A 21,103-nucleotide genomic window follows, 5' to 3' on the forward strand; every position below is an offset into this window, starting at 1 on the left:
GGTCTTGAAAACCTCCAAAGTTGGAGATGACACAACCCCTCTGGGCCCCTGCTCCACTGCTGGACTGTCCTCACAGGGAAAAAGCTTCTCCTTATGTCCCATCTGACTCATGCCTGTTTTCTCTCATTCCCCTGCCACGCACCACTGCGACAAGCCTGGCTCCATCTTCCTGATGGCCTTCTTGTAGGTAACAGGGGGCTGCTACCAGGTCACCCCTCCCCAGCCTGTATCGCTGCCAGGGGCTCTTCCTTCCCAGGGGCAGGATCCTGCCCATCTCCAGCCTCTCAGTCCCACTTGATGGCAGCCCTGCCCTCGAGCTCATTGACTGGTTCCCCCCATTTTGGTGTCCGCTGCAAACTCCCCCAGGGTCGTTGATAAAGATGGCAAATAGGACCAGTGCCCGGACAGACCCCTGCGGCCTCCACTTGTCACCAGCCTCCAGGTGTGAACTGTGACTCCAAGCTTGACCGTCTAAACAGCTACTCACCCATCTGGTTGTCCACCCATCTAGACCCTAGTGTCCCAGCGTGGATACAAAAGTACTGTGGGAGACACTTATCAAAAGCTTTGCTTAAGTTGAAGTAAATGATGCCCACTGCTCTCCCTTTGTTCACAAATTCAGTCATTTTTAATGCAGTGAAGCTATTCAGGCATGCTTTACCCTTGGTAAACCATGCTGACTCTTTCCAATCACCTTCTGCACATTCCCAGACATGTGCTCCAAGAGGGCTCGCTCCATGACTTTCCCAATGATAACACTGAGGCTGACCAAGCCTGCCTATGTTAAATAATACTGTGGGTGACCCCAAACAGCATTGTTATGACTCATTGGTACCTTGAAGAGTAGCTGAAGAAAGCCTACAGGACTGCTCTTGCCCACAGTGGCATCACGCTTTGATACCTGAGCAGAGATACAGTGCTCAGCAAGAATGGCAGTGGAGATCTCCAGACTTCACCCTCATAGTTGCAAGCTTTACCACTGTAGCAGTTCTACAACAGTTTTACTCTGGTGAGAAAATCTTTACATAAACATAGCTGCACCCTCTAGACATGTAGACATGAATGGACAAAAGGTCTTCTAAGAAGCATTAAAGGGAAAACACTAAATGATAACAGCTAAAACTAGGGGTGGTTTTAACAAACAGATTAGACAGCTGAGTTCTATGCCTTCCTGTTTACTGGCATAGATACACCTGGAATCTACAAAATGTGAAGGATTAATTCATACAGAATCGGATACATTTTCTATGGAAAAGCCTCTTTAGAGTCAATCATCTGGGCATGAGTAAATCATATTCCCTTGTTCTTAAAGTGATTCATGATTGGTGCTGTAGTCTTTATAAAAACTCTGGTGACAGGCTGCGTGGTTCAGTTCTGTAGAGGAAATGGTCCCTGCCCACAATGAGTGAGCACACTTCTGGTGATGTGATTTGATCAAATCACGGAATTAAGCACCCCTAAGTTCAAGTTGCAAATGACTGTTGAAGGTGCAGGAGTCCTATAGATTAGTAAACGGCTGACTTTGTTATATAAAAAATCATGGCTCAAAGGACTGACCATACCAGCTGTGGCTAGATGACTTCACTGACGACAAAGTGCATTAATCTGGGAATATAATTCACCTTCTCTACTGAGCTTCACAGTGGGCTGTATGTAGCTACTACAACTTGAGAATAACACAGGCCTACTGTCATTTCAACAAGATTTTAAACACATTTTTCCTTCTTTTCTCATCTCTTCCAGACACTTGCTCAGTTTGCCACATGTTAAGTTCAAAAGAGAACTCCTTACTGCAGCCCTCTCTATGACCTTGAGATTACATAGTTCTAGGCTTGCATTTGCTCTCATGGGCTGCATTGACTACAGCTGTCTTTACCTACTAAATCATTCCAGTGCTTCAACTTCTCCGTAAAGTATCTTTTACACATTCCCCAAAACATTCACTAGTGGAAAGTCTTCTAGCATTTTGCTTCATTGTTTGGGGAAGTTTTACCTTCTGACAACCTCTCCTTCCAGCCTTGGGCAGCTGAAGTGAAGAACTCGTTGTTGAGCGCAGAGCCACTCAGCTTCATCAAACCATCCGCCCCAACCTGGAATACATGACAAAGCAAATAGTATTAACTAGCTGGAAAGACAAATGTCACATGTTGTCACAGGGGATCTGAAAACAGAGCAAGAGTCCCAACATAGCCACAAATCTCACTGGAGTCTGCCTTTACCTCACTCAGAAGAAAATAAACAGCCTTCTTAAGGCTGTGCTTAGCCAAGTCTGAGATCTAGGAGGCTGTGGTAAGTTTTCCTCATCCTTGCTTCAGCCCAATCCTCTATAGTCCTGCTGCTGCACAAACATACGTGAGCAGCAGATGGTACAGGTGGCAAGGAGAAGCACACAGAAACAGAACAGCACAGCCTCTGAGAAGCTTCTTCAGATGCCCTTTCCTCTGCAAAACGAATGCATGGCATCGCCTGAAGTACCATCCAAAGCAATAGCTCTGCTGTCATCTGGTGAATGTAAAGTGCATAAAGGAAAAGCAAGGACATAAAAGGTATCACATAAAAGTAACTTTGAAATTTATATAATCATAACCATGGATGCTTCAGGAAAAACAGGGACAAATGAAACTTAAAACCCATTCTGTCTTTGAAATACAGGGAACCAAATAGGGCAGTCATACGATAGAGTAGGACATAAATGAGAAAGCATGAGGCTAAGACTGGAACATAGCATGGTGGGAAATTATAACCAGGGTAAAACAACATATATGAGGTTTGCTTTTGCTCTTTACCCCACAGAAGTAAATGTGGAATTTCTCTACCAGAAACACAAAAATACACATATCATTCAGGAAGTAGGCAAAACTGATGTACTTCCATTTCTTGCATAAATAATAAATCAGAACAAATAAGCAAAATCCAACTGTCCAAATGTAGGTTATGTCTGATTACACTGGGAGATCTGTGCAGCAAATGTTCAATGGTGCAGGATTTGATAAAGAGAAACACTGCTCTTCCTGAGGCAACATTTGTGATGCAGGTAATTAAAATGATGGCAGTGACCTAATAGAAGGTTTTGTAGATAAGATTTCGTTAGAGATTTTTAAGTTAGGAGCAGCCATTATAGGGATTTGCAAAAGCAGAGATTTATTTTCTAGTCCAAATCTCTGTTGATTGACTACAGGGAGCAGAATTCACAAGACTATCCCCTACTGCACATATGGTGTTGCCTGTTCCTTGTATTGGAGGACAGACAACTAGCGCAGGGCTGGCTGGGTTGTGCCTCAAAGTGCCCGCTCTCTCTTCTACAGAAGCACCAGCTGTAATAGCTCAGACTGAGTCACTGCCAAGCAAAACAAAACAGATATGTGACCTTTCACAACTGGCATGTCCAACACCTTCACCTCTTCTCCTTTTTACTACAGGAAAGTCTGACATTTTATAAAGCACACATCACCACTTTGACATGGTGGGCTGCTCTAGGAGATCTACTACAGTGAAATGTAGAATTTGTCCTCTCAGGAGCCAAGCAATATTATTTAGTCAGTCAAAATTTGTTCTCAGTCAAATTCTAATTCAATTTAAGGACAATTAAACTTAAAAGTCAGGACAGAAATGTCTTACCATCTGCTGTGAGGTTCTTGCCAGAAAACTCCAGCTGCAAACTCCATCACATCATATTTTGACACATACCTAATTATTACAAAGGCCACAGGACTTATAAAACAATTCCTTCAAATATTTATTGGATCAACCTTGGACTAACAAGTCCCCGATGAATGCTGATTGAAGATTAGAATTCATGAGACAACATTAAGTGTTAGAACTCCTCCTAACTCCAAATTAACACTATCTGTTCAGCAACGCACCCTCCGTGAAGCAGACCATAGTGCAGCTGCCAGACCCGTACGCATTATTAACATTCTGTGAGAACTGAAAGAGCAGCACAGCTGTGAAGATGGATATAACTTCACTAACCACGGATGTCTGTGCTGTCAGTGTCTAAGCTGGTGTCCCTTCACAGTTTATAGTGATCAAGTCAACTGAGTGTATGGAGGTGGGGACTCAGTTCATCTCATCCTGAAGCAGACACCTGTATTTGGTCACAGGCTCTTGATTGTACCAACCAGATTTCCACATTCTATAAAAGGAGCCCTGAGTAACTAGCTGAGACATAGGCTCCTGGGAGGTGACTGAGGTATGTAAACACAAGCATCTAGTACTAATCTGAACACCACACAGAAAAGTATCTTCAAGGCACCTGCAGATCTGAGACAGGACATACAGAAGATTTTCATCTGGAGTGGCATCTTGAAGCCAGCTTTGCTATCTAAAGAACATTTCAAATGGCTCTAGGCACATATGTTACAGCATCTGAATTAACACCCCTACAACTGAAGTGGAAGCATAGTGCAGAATCCCACTCTGCTCTGAAGCTCCCAGCCAGTTGGGGTAGGAATGCTGAAGACAAACATAACACATGAACAGGGTAAAAGGAAGGAAGCATCCTTGTTCTATCTACTACTTTTCTGGTAGTGAGCATAAACAGATTGAACTTCACTTCCTCAACTCATTGGTTTTTCCTCCTTTTACATGTAAGCGCCACATCAGTTCTTTTCTCGTCTCTTAGTATAATCCCTGCCTTCCACAAGCTGCTGAAGAAAGCTGCTATCATGTTGATATTGCTTCAGGAAGTTTTTTTATGTACCCCTTCAGATGAAATTTATCAGATCCAGCTGAGTTGAAATAACTGTCTTATCAAAAGATTCTCTTAGCTGTTCTTTCAATACTGAAGGCTGAGTTCTTGTCCCCTTGTCCCTCATGTTAATTGCTCCAGCTATCACCAACTCTTAAGTGAAGAGCTCAGTGAAAACCTTCACCATTTCTTCTGTGCCACTCCCAGAGCAAATGAACCCATTCCTCCCCACTGAGTACTTTTCTGCTTTTCCAAATTCCTCTCTTCACACACAAAGAGGTCTTAGACAGACAATCCACAAAAATAAACTGCCTTCAAGGCTGACCTGCACCACATGCTTGGTACCTTTAATCTAGTGTGTGTTTCAGGTCAGGACACAAGCTCTCTGGAGCAGGTCAGGTCCACTCTGCAAACTGGACAGCGTAAGTATGCAATAGAAAACTCATTCAGTTTTCACTTTACCAAATTCAGAATTTGACAGCAGTGACACGAGGTCATGAGAAATGAGAATGGTGGAACTGAATAGCTGCATCTGTTTAACTCCTGGCCCTCTTCAAGTCCAATGTAACAGAAAAATTGCTCTCGCTGTAGCTGGGAACAAACATGGAGTTGATTAACGAGAATTAAGCCACTGGTTTATCAAACCGGAACTCCTTTTTCTTTCTGGTAGCAACAAATACCCAAGCAAATCACTGAAGAATTTTCCAGGTTTTTTTATGTTGTGCACAGAAGAAAAAGTCTACCCCATTGGACATAAACACCATATTTGGATGTCTAGTCTGCGCTACTTCTGGAGCTGCTCCCTACTGACGCCTAAGAGCCTTGCTTCTCTCCACAACAGAACCCACGACATACCTGCCTGTCCACCTCCGGCAGCAGCAGCAGCAGGCGCTGCTGGCATTCTGTAGGCAGAACGGAGAACGTATGCTTGTTGATCAGTGCCCGCAGGTTTGTGTTCACAAGGATGGAGTCGGGAGTTTCCACATCAATTTCAGCACACTTTGTTCTCTTCAGCTGCCCTGCAGTGAACCACAAAGATGTAAGTAACTTCTTACCTAAGAGAGGATTAAAGCCTCCTTTGGAGTTCACTGTACCTGAGATTTTCAAAATGCCACCTTAGTAATCCATTTCAAACCTTGACTTGAAGTATACATTTTACCTTTGCACATACAGTTAAAAACAAAATGTAGGAGGTCCTTTCCAGCACAGAAAAATTTCCATACCTACCATATTGTAGCCTGTGTCAGGTCACCTATCTTTTGTAGGAATCCTGGCTATCTGGGGACTGGTAAGGAGTCTTTTTTGGGGGCGCTTCTAGAACTGCTTTTAGCCCCATCAATTTTCTATTTTAAGCCTCTAGTTAAGGTCAGTTTGTTCCTCGGCATTTCTTCTTGGACTTTCCTACTTTGTTCTCAGCAAAAGCATTTCAGAAAGATTCATCAGCTCATTGTGCTTGTGTAGAAACCACAACACTAGACAAAGCCATAAAAATGAGTAACTATTTTCTTTCCTTGTCTGTGTTTCAAAGCCAGCAAGTCCAGCATTAACCCTTATGCTACAGCCAGCTTCATGGATGTGCTGCAAATTCAGAGAAGAATAATGAACAAAGTATTTGTACTGCATACTCTTATTTTCTTCGGATGCATCCACTGTCCATTACTGGCAAAATACCGTGTGTTTTGAAGCTTAAATTAAAAGTGCATTATTAGCAAAATGGGTAATATTAAGACAGAACCTGCTCCCCCTGACTTCAGGGATGACAACAATTATTTTTAAGGTAACAGTACCTAACAAAATAAATGCCATGGAGGCTCGTTTCATTAGGGGAAGTTTGCTCTATTAGAAGTCATTCAGAAAATGGCTCTGCAGTTTTATAATCTACTTAAGCTGCAGAATTTCCTAATTACAGCGGACAAATGAAACACGCCCTGTAAACTGCCTATTTTCACCACTGATAAAGGAAATCTAGGATGATTAGCATCAATAGAGACCTCAGCATATCCTTAAGTTCACTGAGGTCAATTCCATCATTGGTATATGTAAAATAAACCACAAAAGGTCAGGAGGGCTGAGAAAGACCTAACTTCAATGAATGGGAAGGAAGCCAAATAACAGTGCGGTCTGAAGTATAAAGGTCTGGGAAGGAATTTCTTTTTTCTTTTTAATGTTATCAAAGTGTCTTAAGTACATTAAAAAGGCTGCTAAATAATGCAACTCCTTTTTTGCTTGTCAAACAGCAAGCTGCAAATCCACAGGTAGAAACCCCTGATGATAAGAAATGAGAAAAGGCTTATTTGCATATGTAAGGTTTGAATTATTTATCCTAATTCACACAGCATACTAGCAGTACCTTCCAGAGTTGTCCAGAAGTCACTTTAGCAATGGAATTAATTACACATATTTATTCAATTTTGCTATTTAGGCTTTTGTTCTGTCATCAGAGCAACCAAATCTCTGTAAGCAGAAAAATAAATATCTTACTTGCATGGAGCCTGTCAGATCTCTGGAATGGTTTCTTCCCCAGCCCTGGCAAGGAGTTATCAAGCTTAACAGAGGGAGAGGAACTGGAGGTGGAGTTCTGAGGGCTGCTTGACTGTCCATCTGACTGCTTTCCTTCCCAAGCTGCACAGGAAATGGAAACATTTAAACACAGGGATGTACAAAGAAATATTACAGGAGACATCTGTTTGGATTGAAATAAAGGTTCTTTAACATGCATACCCTAATCCCAGCAGCTCTGGGACAAGCACTTCTAGGATACTTATATTCCTTTGTTCTTGTAGCACACAAAATCCCTTTGTAGCTACCAGACTACCACAAAATAAAGGGATGGACAGCCATTTCATTTATGGTTGGAATCTATTTCCCGGTTAGTCCCATCTTATTTTGCATCTATATCCAATCCAGTAATGATCTTGTTAAAACTTCATTTCAGAGGCAGCTTTAGTTTCTGTTAGAGTTCACTGTCAGGAAAAATCTCTTCATACTTTATGTGTACTTTCTAAATTTTAACCTACTATTGTAGCTTTTGTTCTTTTAGACCACACTCAGTAATCCCTTCTCCTCTTTCAAATACTCAAGAGATATTTTCATGTCCTCCTCCAAAGTCACCACTTAGCCAAACTGGACAGATTTCACCACGATTATTTCTCCTTACAAATCAGTCCCACCCACATTCTCTTTTGTATAGCAGTATTTTTTCTGCCAGTGGGAAGAGCTTCTTCCCTATTCTCCCTGCCTTCCTTTCCCTCCTCTTCCTAAGTGAGATGAATTAAGAACATGAGCTGGTCCTCCCTCTGCTCTCTTTAGGTTTATGTGTAATAGCAGGTACTTACTCAAGTACGGAAAGGTGCTGAAGCCCCATACCTTGAAAGAGAAACGCCACAATACACGTCATGAAGTCACAAACTAAAGAATGCTGGCTCTGATTAAGGACTTCTAATAATCAATTCCTTCACCCCGTCTGTGTCAGCTTTGTTCCCCATCTGCCTCTCTTACTCTCCTCTCTGCCTGGTTCCTTTCCTCTTCCTTCTCTTCCTTACACTAGCTGTTCTAGTTCTGACTAAAGGCATCCCTGAAATTGTGGGATCAGTGTGTTGCTTTCTACCAGAATATTGTTCACTCTCCACTTGTATGTTTAATTTGCTTCTCCATCTCATTCTATCCCACTGTCCTGGCTGTGAACTATTTCTATATACTATCACGTGGATAGGAGGGGAAAAAACGACTCCATGGATGCTGATGAAAAACATACAAATGCTACTCATGTTGCAGCAACACTCAAAGGCTTTTACAGTAATCAACGTTCAGTCTAACTGGGGGCTGCGTAAACACACACTGTTCCTACCCTGAATCAGTCGATTAAGGTGATGGCAAAAGCTGAGGAATATGGCTTTCCTGAGACCACATGTGAAATGAGTTTGATCCTTAACTTCTTTCTGTCCCTCAAAATCTTTAAGGTAGGAAAACTCACATGGCTGGATGCTGGCATGGATAGGTACCAACTCTTCAGGAAAGGCAGGCAAGGAAGATCAGTCAAGGTTGTCCTGACTATGTATACAAGCCCGTAGGACAACAAGAGTTGAATCCAAGGGTCCTGGGGGAGCCCACCAGTGTCCCTGCAAGGCCTCTCTCTACCATCTTTGAAAAGAAATTAGGATGGTGGGAGATTCCCCACAACTAAGACAGGCAAATGTTGCACCCACCTTCATAAAGGGCCAAACAGACAACCTGAGAACAGACTGGTTAGCCTCACTTTTCTCCCCGAGTAAATCATGAAGTGACCCCTCCTGGAGCCCACTTCTGGGCACACAAAGGAGATAATGATGACTGGAAGCAGTCAGCATGGACTTACCATGGATAAATCATGCTAAATCACCAGCCTGATGGCCTTCTGTGATCAAACTACTGTTTGTGGACGAGGGAAGAGAGGTGGATGCCATTTACCTTGACTTTAGCAAGGCATTTGACATTGTGTCCCACAATACTGTATGTGAGCTGGGACATTAGGGTGTAGATGGGTGGACAACCAGATGGGTAAGCAGCGGGTGAAGTGGCCAGGCTTGGAGGATCATGCTCCATACTCTGCCTGGAGGCTGGCAACAAGTGAGTGCCTCAGGGCACCGGTCCTGGTTTACATTTTTATTTGGGGGAGGCAATGGAGCACTTGCTCAAGTTTGCAGGTAATGAAAAATCTGCGGGGACCAGTCAATATGCTCGAGGGCAGAGCTGCCACCAGCAGGACCGAGCCAGGCTGGAGGAAGGGGCCAGCGGGGACCCTACACAAAGGCAAATTCCTGCCCCTGGGAAGGAAGAGCCCCCGGCAGCGATACAGGCTGGGGGCAGCTCTGCTGGAGGGGACACGAGGCTCCAGGCAGACACAAGCTGAACGTGTGCCCCGGCACCACAGGCCAACAGCATCCTGAGCTGTAGGACCACAGGACCACAGACAGCAGATCAAGGGAAGTGATCATCCCTCTCTACTCAGCGCTCGTTAGAGCACTCCATGATTCTGTGTCCTGTCCCAGGGCCTCTAATACAAGGATGACATCAAAAACCAGGAGCGAGCTCAGCTGAGGAACACCAAGCTGCTCAGAGGACTGCAGTGCTTGTCCTGTGAGGAGAGGCTGAGGGACCCTGGGCTTGTTCGGGCTGCAGAAGAAAAAAGGTTGAGGGACACCCAGTAGTCACCACCCTGTTCCTACCAGGAGGCCTTCAGGAAGATGGAGCCAGGCTTGTCACAGTGGTGCATGGCAGGGGGACAAGAAAAAACACGCAAGTCAGCCAGGATATAAGGAAAAAAATTTATCCCTGTGAGGACAGTCTGCAATGGAGCAGGGACCCGGAGGGGTTGTGCCTCCTCCACCCTTGGAGGTTTTCAAGACCCGACTGACCAGAGACCTCCCGAGGTCCCTGCCAACATGAATGGTCCTGTGATTCTAACGTATTTTCAGAGTAGTACTAGAAAAGTTGGATAAGTTGACACACAGAACGTACGATAGCTTGCAACCATAATGTAGCAGCAAAACATGGGAAAGTCAAGAGAGGAAAAAAAAACAGTAACAAAAATTAGATAGAGATGCTGGAAGAAAATAGTTCACCCATGATTAAAGTGGATGTGGTAATAGTTTGGGAAATGTGAAACCAAAATAAGGAGAGAAACTTAATATGCCGTGACCTCCTGCTCCAGAGGCCTGACATGCAGTGCCTGGGAAGGGCCAGACGGCAGACCTCCAGCAGCTGGATCCTGGCCGTACTCAGGAAAGGCAAAAGCCTCATTAGAATCACAAAAAATAAAGACACCAAACAATACTTTAAGTACTCTAAGAAACATGAGTTTGGATTACGTACTCCATTAGTCTGTTTTAATAATTACCCTACGGTAGCTAAGAATCTTACAAAATAGCCAACCTGTTTCAGTCCCTCTTAGGTCTCCCCTGTTCCTACTTCCCTAAGTGAAGGTGCAATTCCTCCTGGGGCAGGGAACTCAGGAGATGGGGTCCTCCAGGAATGATATCTGCCTATTGTGCTAATGAACCATTCAGGTTTAATCCTAGGTAGCAGAGAAATTCCAAAAGGCTTTTAAACTATCATTTTATGCTAAAGATTTCATACACCTGGGACTGCATTTTCTTAATACCGTTATGGGAAATGTGTAATTTTCTACTGGATTAATTTTGGCTTCCTTCTCAGACTACACTCGCCTAGGTGTAAAGGGCACAAGCACAGCTTAGAACTGAATTTCAAACAAGCAAAATATTAACCTTTTTCCCCTTAACCTTTTTGAAAGGGTCTGAACCACAAAGCTGCCTGGGAACAACAGGCAAACTCATCAACTGTTAAATACTTACTCTGCTATTAAATGATGCATGCAGTACAGCTGATAAATATGCCTCTTCCTTTCAATTGGATATATGGCGCATAGCCGCAACCTTGCATATGCCTGAACAGATGTTACAAGAAACATTCCAGCAGTATATAACCAGCAAGCGAGGACAGATTGGTCTAGTTTTGGTTTGGATTTGTTTAGAGCTATTTGGAAAGGAAAAATAAACAAACACACTAAAACATAAAAAGACTTTTATACTAAAGAAAACCAGCATGAGATGAGGAAACATCTCCAATTATGTAAAAGGCGGTAGGGAGAAGAAATCAGATAACCTGCACTCTGCGACCATGGTGGACAGGACAGGAAATCTTGGGTTTAAACCCAAGGAAGCAAGAAAAGATTCTGATTAGAGGTTAAGAAAAACTTTTTAAGGCTAAAGTTAACAAAGCAGGAAGGACAAGACTTGCTGGGAGTTTTTGGTCTTTGCATCGATGGCATCTCAGAACAGACTGAAGAAAACATCCATCAGGAATGCGTCATAGATCCTGCCCTGAGGAAAGGATGTGGACTAGATGCGGTCTCAAGGATACTCCTAGGCCTAGTTTCTGATGGCTCTATGAAATTTCTTAACCTGACCAGTCAATTTCAGCTAAACATTCAAGTAATTACACCAAAAACTTGCAAGGGCAAACTGTTTTTCATGCTAATATTGTCCTACTGCTGTTGTATAATCCTCTCCAGCTACTTCTACACCAGTAAACAGAACTGTGACATTGGCCATTCCCCTGGCCCCAAGAACAACTGGCACAAACCGGCCACGTTCACATCCTTACACTTTGTCTCCTCCAGGCGGGGCTGGCCACGTTCAGAGTGCCTGCAGGGAATAATATTTGGCCTGTGCTGAACACCAAGCCATGCCAAGGACTGCCTAGGAGACTGCTAGCTTGTCCTGAGCCAAGCTACGTCAGGGAATTTAGCAGAATGGATTGACTGAGTTCCAGTTCTTGTGCCCAGTACTTTGGCAACGATTAACTCGGCAGCTGAGATGCAGCTTCTCTCCCTCCACATGCAGTTGTTTCTTGTTCTAAGCACAGATTTGTTGGCTAAAGGACTGACTGGAAGGGGAAGGACTTTGGGGACTGGAATCAGGTTAACAGATGCTGTAAGGATAATGAAGGTAATGGTTCTGTAAGGTAACGGTTTGGTATTACCCATGTTATCGGGCTTTACCAAGAAGTCATTTTTAAGATGACTGAAAATAGCTTAGGATTAGAGTTGTAATTTTGTTGTGATCCAACTGCTTTCTCTCTCTTTTTTTGGGCAAGCTTCATGACTGTCAGTCTCAGCCACTCCATCTGTGAGAGAACACCTGAATAAAGTCTTTCAGAGTGAGCGTTCTTGCTGTGTCGTCCTCAACAGTTACGTTTTCATGATCATCATCCTTCTGAGATGTCAAGAACTCCCCTAACTTTACATGCATACTGTTGGACCCTAAAATAGAAAATGACAACTCAGGAGTCTCAGAATCTCAACAGTTCTAGGAAAATGCCTGCTTTTGGCGGGGTCAAAAAAAGCAAATTGAATGCTAGGACTTGTTAAGAAAAGATGAACAAAACGTAGAATACCAAAATGATGCTATACAAATTCAGAATGCATCTTGCACCCTGAACTGTGTACAGTTTTCATTCTCTCTTGCAAAAAGCATATAGCTTTCCATATGAGGAATGAGAAAATATGGTAGGACTCTTCAGGTCAAAAAAGAGATGTCTACAGAAGTCACGAGTGGCAAAATTGTTGAATAAACAATAGTTATTCATTGCCTGCTTGATAATTAGAAGAAATCAAATGAAGGTATAAGCAGCCTGGCTCAAACCAAACAAAAATGAGTAGTTTTTACAGTGTGGTGCTTGCCACAAGGCATTTACAAAGTCAACTTTCCCACCCCCCAGGTTCGGCAAATCCACTGAAGAAAATCCCACCCAGCCCAAGAAATACAAAGACATCTCCTCTTTCTTTGAAGGTCCCCAAGCACTGCTACATGCCTACCCTGCTTTTACACACTTCTCAATGCATGTGCCATCAGCAGTGTTGGACACAGGTCACCAGGCCAAATGTCTTTGCTTTGCTAGGCCTGCTGTTCTGATTTCTGCCGTAAGTATGAACAAAAGCAGACTGGTCTTCAGTGACCGGGGAGCTGGTACCGAGCCACTACCAGTAATGTTTACAGATGACTTGACAAATTGTGGATTGATAAAATAAATCTGCAAAGTCATTTACTTGTACAACATTAAAATCAGTCTATACAAACATTTCTTGCATCTAAAAGAAAACAACTTGAGTCATGCACACAGAACCAGGAGATTATAATGGAAATCAGTTACACCAAAAAGAATTTAGAGAAAACTAGCTAGAAGTAACTACCAAGAATTTATGGTAACTTGTGAAATGCTGCTGATGGTAAGGGAGCTAATGAACTGTTGAATGAACAAGAGAAGAGCAGTGATCTCATTAATTTCTAATGCAGCATAAATGCTGGAAACCACTTGGGGATCTTTCAGATCAGAACATACATCTTTGGAACAAGACACGAAAGCCACACAGAATGAGAAGGCACTTTGGAAAAAAATAAATACTAAGAGAAACACCACCCAGTTTGCTTAGCCATGAGAAGTACCTGACCACAGCATATAGGCAACTATATGGGAAGACATTTCTCACAGAAAGAAGCTTTTTAACCAGACAATGGCACAATAAGATCTATCCAAGATCTATTCTTAACTGAATGCATTCCTAATAAAATCAAAGCCAGGAAAATAGAAGCTACACTATTTCGGAAACAAAAAGAATGCCATATGAAAAGAGCACTTTCTTCTGTCATCCCCTAAGAAGAAAAGGCAAGTTAGAGAGACACAACAGTAAAAAACCACATAGGAGTGTCCCTGCCACGTACCAGATTTCGCAGGTGTGGAGTCACTGGCTGCCTTGACAGCCTTCAAAAGGACATGCTGATTAGCTGACACAGGCATGCCTGCTCTGCATTGCTGCTGTTGTTGCTTTTGCTGCTGCTGTTTCAAGGCCTGGGGAAGAGGACAGAAGAATATGAGCAAAGAGAAATTCAAAATATTTGTAGAAATTATCAGCACACAGTACAAACTGCTTGTTTCACAGCAACCTATAGTTGTGTTCTAACTATGTCAAAAGTACAAAATGACTTCTGAAAGACATTCAGTTCGCATGAGACACTGTCTATTTAAATATACTACTGCAAGTAGACAGATTTCCTACCTTGCATCTAAAGCAAAAAGTTAATGGTTGCAGAACATCTTAAGTTGTGTTGTTTCATGAGAAATGATCTCTAGAGAATGCAAAGAGAAAGGATTCCAAATCTGGAGTTGGTTCAAGAAGTAATTCTACAAATAACTTCAAAGTAAAAGTACCATCATGTAATTCATTTCCATCTCCTGGAGAGGCAAGCAGCAACTTACTAAAAACCTTCAAGAGAGACGCTACCCATCAGGAAAGACTTTTTTAATTAGGCAAGTAACAAAGATTAAAACACTAAAGGGAAGAAAATAAAATCCTTTGTTTCAGAAAAGGCTGTTAAGGCAACCATAATACAGCCTAAAAGGCACAAATGACTAAGACAAGGAAGTAGGAAGACATTTGGTTAAACTGCAGCATTTACCCAAACCACAGTAGCTGTTTTCAGAAAATGAAATCCAAACCCAAATAAACTTAACTGCAGAATAAATTACAACAGATCAAGTACACCACAGAATTTCAAAATAGGAAGGAACGGGAAATGTTGTGTTGCACATATACAAATGAGTGGGACTGTTAACTAGAGATAATCACCATCTTGAATAACAACAACAACAATAATCATAATAATACAGTTAGAACTAGGACAGAGAATAAAACTATGCAGGAACCTGCAGAATCTGCCACATGAGGAAAACAGAAGACAGACTGACTTTCAGTTTGTAAAGACACAAATGAGGGAGACTGACAGCAAAAGTATACAGATAATGAATGGACACCTTAGATTCCTATTTTCCAATTTATTATATAGTTCCTATTTGGCCACTTCTACCACGGGTTAAAAAACCATTCAGCCAAACTGAAACACAGCAAAATTAAAAATCAGGAGGAGGAAGTATCCTCTGCAATGCACAATTAAGCTCCTGTTATTGAGGTCAAAAGCTTTTTTAAAAGAGAGAGATAAAAAGAGAGACCTGGCATTCATACGAGTAACAAAAATCCATAAACAAGTTCAAGAAAGCTTTTACAAATTCTTCTTTGGTTTGAAGATGAACCACAGGCAACAGTGAATGTCAAGAAAGTACTAAAGTACAAAGACTGCTAGTGTGTTCAGGGAGTTGTTTGAATACCGTACTTCCATTATGCAAATCACTTCAAATATTTCAGGTTTAGTGTATTTGGTTCACCTATTCTGTATGCCATTTAATTGCTGCTTTTTTCTCGGCTCAGGTAAAACAATTCTGCTTTTGCTCATCGTGTCACCTCAGTTCTCAGTCATGCAGCGCCTGAGGTGCCCACGCCAATGGTGGCTGAGGCATGTGTGGGAAGAGGAGAAAACAATCATTCACTAGACACCTCTTTAAATTCTGTGTCCGCTTTGCACTTTACGTTATAACTTTTAGGGGTTTACTTTAATAAATCTAAATTTATATTGAGTCCTGCCATAATCATAGAATAATTCTGGTGGGAAAGCACCTTGGGAGGTCTCTTAAGTCCAACCTCCTGCTCAGAGCAGGGGCAGCTTGGCCTCCACCAGGTTGCTCAGGGCTCTGGTCAGCCAGGTCTTGAAAACCTCCAAGGGTGGAGGAGACACAACGCCTCCAGGTCCCCGCTCCAATGCTGGACTCTCCTCACGGGGAAAAAGCTTCTCCTTATGTCCTGTTTTTCCTTATTACCATTCAACTTATGCCCGTTGTCCCTCACCGCCCCACTTCCTTCACTGTACTGCGACGAGCCGAGCTCTGTCTTCTTGATAACCTCCTTGTACGTACGGTACAGGGGGGGAGCCAAGAGGGGAGGAAAGGGAAATGCCCGGCTCCCCCATAACACCCTATACCGGGCCTGGCTCCCCCATAACACCCCACACAGTCCCAGCTCCCCTCAGCTCCAGCCATGCAAGGTCCCACTCTGCCAGCCCGCCTGTCAGGAACCAGCCAATCAGGAAAACACTAACTACCCCACACCCACCAATCAGGCGGCAGCTTGCAGGCGCCACGGCTGCAGAAGCCTCTGGAAGCGTCTCTCTCTCAGAGGGTCTCTCCAGGGACACCGGAGCACGGCGAACCCCTCCGCCAGCACCAGCCCGCCAAATCTCCTCTAACCCTGACCCGCGTGGATACTCCCTCCCCTGTGCCCATGCCCATGCGCTGGGCTCATTATTTTCGTTTTGTTTGCCTTTCATTTGTCCTTTGTTCTCCCTCAACGAAGGGCAGATGTTCCTCAGCACACCTGCGCTTGCACAAAGGGCAGCTCTGAGGTAAACCCCCGCTGTCAAGGGCGGAAACCACCGCTTTAGAGAGTTGAGAAAGAGCGTAGTTCAAAATGGCGCCATTCAGCGTCATCAGCACCTCCTTTTATTGTAATTCAAAGACCTTATGTCAGCAGCACGCTCCTCCCTGTCAGCTCCACGGTGGATGACAACGGTGATGGTGACGGCAGCAGGACCAGGAGCTGCTCCTAAGCACCCACCTCTTGCTCTGCACCTGCCTACAGTCTCTGATAACGATGTTAAAAACCCACAGGGATGCACCTAACAGGGAAAAATCTGTACTGTACAGCTCCCTTCGTCACACAAAAGGTGACAAAATGACTATTCACCATCCGGAGAGCTTTTGTAGGGTGTAGCCCAACCCAGTCCCCAGCCCTACTCATTCCATGTATGTCGCAAGAACAGATAAAAGTGTAATGGATAAAAATGAAAGCCAACGGTATAAACCTTATCTGAGAAGAGGGTCTGAGTTCTAATCTTAAAACACCATGACGAGATCTGGATCAAGGGAGGGGATCCTCGCCCTCTGTTCAGTGCTGGCGAGGCCACAATGGGAGTGCTTGGTCCAGTTCTCCCAGTACAAGAGGGACATGGACAGACTGGAGTGGGTCCAGCAAGGGGCCACGACAACACTGAAGGACTGGAGCAACTCTGCTATGAGGAAAGGCTGAGGGGGCTGGGACTGCTCAGCCTGGAGCAGAGCAGGCTCAGGGGGAACGAATCCATGTCTATAAATGCCTGCAAGGAGGGAATGAAGAAGAGGGAGGCAGGCTCTTCCCAGTGGTGCCCAGTGCCAGGACCAGAGGCAACGGAAACAAAATCAGAAATTCCATCTGAACACAAAATACACTTTTTTACTATGAGGGTGATGGAGTGCTGGCACAGGTTTCTCAGAGAAGTTGTGGAGTCTCCCCCCTTGGAGATATTCAGAAGCTGTCTGGACGTGGCTCTGGGCGACCCTGCTTGAGCAGGGGGGTTGGAGCAGTGGGACCCCAGAGGTTCCTTCCAACCCCAACCAGTCTGAGTTTCTGTGAATTCTGATGGCACTGGGATGGCCGCTCAGGCTAGGAAAGGATGAGATGAGGTCAGTGGATTGGAAAGGATTAGAGGAAAGAATTAGAGTAGTACCTGCATTTTCCAGTGACGGGTGAGAAACCTCCCATCTTTCTGGATCTGGATTATAAATTCCAGAGTCTCAGTGTGGTGGGTTTTTTGTATCAGCACACACTCACTGTAACTAAGGGGGTTTTCTCCCCGTGATTGTTCCATCTTTCCAGTAGGATGAGCACTGACATGTCTCTGCCAATTTAGATTCAGATATTGCAAACCTCTAACTCGGGATTTTTCCAAACAGTTGTAAAGAATGCAGCCATCTGCTTACTTACTATACTTCATGGTGATGGCACACCAGTGTATACCATATTATTCACCTGTATTTTACAGTTTTAACTCTGATGTGTTTATGAACTAAATCCTGATCTTTATTTCTTGAAGGACCTGATACTTACAGTCAGTATAGTGGCAGCGTGGTGTTCCAGTGTTAAAAGTTCTCACTTAGAAATCTGCTCTCTCTTCCCTCCAGTAATATTATAACTACTTAGCACTTAAGATAGGAGGGCTGAATCCAGCCAGCTGTCTTCTGCAGTGCACGCTAGCAAATAATCTGGGTTGCAGACATAATTAAAAATATGAAAGCTTTCTTTAATTCTCGTTTCACTCAATATCTTATGTTTTTCCTACTCCTCTACTCATAACACTGCTGTCTCCTTTCTGCTATCTATATTTGCTCATTTTATCTATGCTTTATAACTTTTTCTGACCACAATGGCAACCATGTTTAGGAAGAGGTGGAAGATGTGATATTTGGTCAAAATGACAGAATTCCACTGGAACTAAAATTAAGCAAGGGATTAGGCATGCAATGTTCTTAATTTAATCCAAAGCTAGAGCAAACCTCAGGCAGGTAAGTTAGAACAATTGAATGGTGATAGTGTTCTTTGGCAACACCTGTTTTTCCTGCATGCCTGGAAGGCAAGTTATTCACTATGCTACAATGTGATGCTCTACTGTGGGCCACAAGAGTTGAGTTCAGGGAGGAGAGCTGTTGTGATGGAAGATGATGACCACGAGAAACAGCTTTTTGCCCTGCAGACAGCCGCAGAAATGTTAAGTACAAGCAGGTATGGTATGCTGACATCAAGGCCTCCATGTAGTTCTCCATTTCTCTTTCAGGGTTTCTGACTTTTTTCCCCAAACCAATGAGATTAACAGTGAAACTGAGAACACTGTCTAAATTTTTGAATTCACTGGCTCTGACATATTTCATTACCTTCAGCGACAGCGCTGGAACAAGGATGCTTGGGAAGTAGACATCTCAAAATAAGAAAGCTGGGGGGTAGAGGAGGGAGAGAAAAGAGACAGAGAGGAATGAATATAAAGGTGGGGGAAGGCTGGTGGGAACAAGAGCATGGGGAATTCAGAGATGAAGAGTAGAAGACTATTAGGCATGTAAGGACAGAGGCTGGGAAGAGAGGAGAAAAGTAGATGGAGTGTAGGATTGAAAATAGTCTAAGTTTGGAAATGGAATGTAGGTTTGCCCAGAGGTCCCTTCCAACCTGTGATTCTGTGAAATGGGGACCTGCAGACCAGAGAAAAAGAAGAGGAACTGCTGAGCACGGGAGGGGAAAGAGGACTGTTTACAACAAACCCTGAGTCTGTTTGATCACTGTCTTAAAAGAGAAAAGCCTTTGCGGATGTTGGAGGGAAATGATTGCCAGCTAGGCTTAAAGAGGGATGAGGAGGAGAAAGCAAAGAGTATAATTAATATCTTGTTGAATTAGTGAGAAGCAATTTTCTGAGGATTCAAATGAAAGTGGAAGCTTGACTCTGAACTTCAGAAGAAAATCTGCCTAAAGTGACAACACAATCTCGCTTTTTTAGTGCGGCTATCAGCAGCAAGCAACATCACAGTAACACTGATGCTTCTGTCGAGAAACAGCCAAGTGGGAAAATAAAGAAGCAAGAAGATTCTCTAAAGCTGGCATCTCATTTTGACATCAACTCAACTCTCTCTTGCTGGAAACAAAGCTCCAGTTAATCCAATTGCCTTCACCTGTAATATTCTCCTCAACGATATGCCCTAATTAGATCCTTCCCTCTCACTGCAGATCCTTTTCCCAGGGCCACAGGCATCTCTCTTAGCTGAATGCCATCCCGAGTGTCACTTCTCAGCTGGAAAAAGTCAGGAAAACAGGCTGGGATAGAAAAGGTAAATCTATCTGGAACACATCATGATTTCATCTGTGACAAGCTTCCGTAATGCCTGGACTAGCACCTCCTCTGCAACTTGATTCATAACTCCTTACAGATTTTTACTTCACTAAGGAGTAAATCTAACCCTGATAAAGCATTTCCTTTCTAAGGACCATGGAAAACTAAACAATGCAGTTGGGGAAACACCTGCAAATAAGACACACAGGGGAATAATTCATCTTGCATTCTTCGTTAGCAGAAACAAATCATTTGAAGTACAAACACTTACCCACTCCATCCTATGTGTGCACAATTAACACTATCTACACAACAGTCATTCCTCAACAATGGAAAATAATCAGTCCTGCTCTTTCTCTCATAACACCCAGTAGAGGTGCAACGCAAAGTCAGTGTGCTCTCCTTCCCCTTCTTCCCTCCATATATACATACACACTGCAACAACAGAATTCCTTGGAAGGGAAAGTATGCCGCTAACTAGGGGAAGAAGACAGTGAATTTAGTTCTTTTCCCAAAGAGACCTTTCATTTACCGAAACAGACTATAGAAAGCTAAGCACACTCATCAATAGGTTGGGCGAAAAGAAATAACATCTTATATCCATTCACTAAAATAATAATTTTAAAAAGTCCAGATGCTTATTTAGGGAAAAAGCAAAGAACTAAATAGCACAATATTTTGCATCACCTTTAACAGACAGAGGTGTTTTAGCAAAACCCTGTTTACTATGAGACAGCCAGGAAGTCCTGAATTACTTCCCTGCAGAGAGCAGTTTCATCGAGAAAGATGATTTACCAGAGAAATAAAATTACTGCAACGATCCCTAAACCAGGCTGCAGACTAGGCTGCTTACCTGTTTGAGTGCCTTCTTGCTGTGCTTCTGCGATGAGGAGATGACTTTGCCTGTCTGGATGGAAGGTGACGGGCAGCCTGACTGAGGGGAGGATGTCTGTGACAGTCTAGATGACACTACAAGAAAAAAAACCAAACAACATAATCCGACCTTTATACATTTGCCTGCAGCATGTTAGCCAGTCCTCACCATTGCAGATCATCTCATGAGGCTCATGAAAACTGCACCTCTAGTGAATGTTACTTTTTGCTTGAAGAATCATTTCTATTTCCTCCCCACCACCAAGGCAGTTGTTTTTGTCTGAAAGCCAACAGCAATTCCTGTGACCAACTTCAGATTTTTCATCTCTTGTCCATGTCTTTTTTTATTAATCTTGTAAATAGCTGCTATCAAACAACACTACAGCTTGAGAAAAAGCTTCGGATTCATGCA

General features: G+C 43.3%; 1 protein-coding gene across 1 annotated transcript in view; it reads right to left on the reverse strand.

Moving 5' to 3' along the window:
- The window catches only part of ASXL2 (ASXL transcriptional regulator 2), a 130,799-nt gene that overhangs the window by 17,165 nt on the left and 92,531 nt on the right, over positions 1-21,103 (reverse strand). The window contains exons 5-9 of the mRNA XM_069805396.1: positions 20,672-20,787; positions 13,969-14,095; positions 7,172-7,312; positions 5,546-5,709; positions 1,994-2,090 (exon numbers count right to left, since the gene is read on the reverse strand). Of these exons, the coding sequence (XP_069661497.1) occupies positions 1,994-2,090; positions 5,546-5,709; positions 7,172-7,312; positions 13,969-14,095; positions 20,672-20,787 (645 nt within the window). The remainder of the gene's footprint in view (positions 1-1,993; positions 2,091-5,545; positions 5,710-7,171; positions 7,313-13,968; positions 14,096-20,671; positions 20,788-21,103) is intronic.

This window comes from Haliaeetus albicilla, chromosome 18, assembly GCF_947461875.1.
Source record: "Haliaeetus albicilla chromosome 18, bHalAlb1.1, whole genome shotgun sequence".
Lineage (NCBI taxonomy): Eukaryota > Metazoa > Chordata > Aves > Accipitriformes > Accipitridae > Haliaeetus > Haliaeetus albicilla.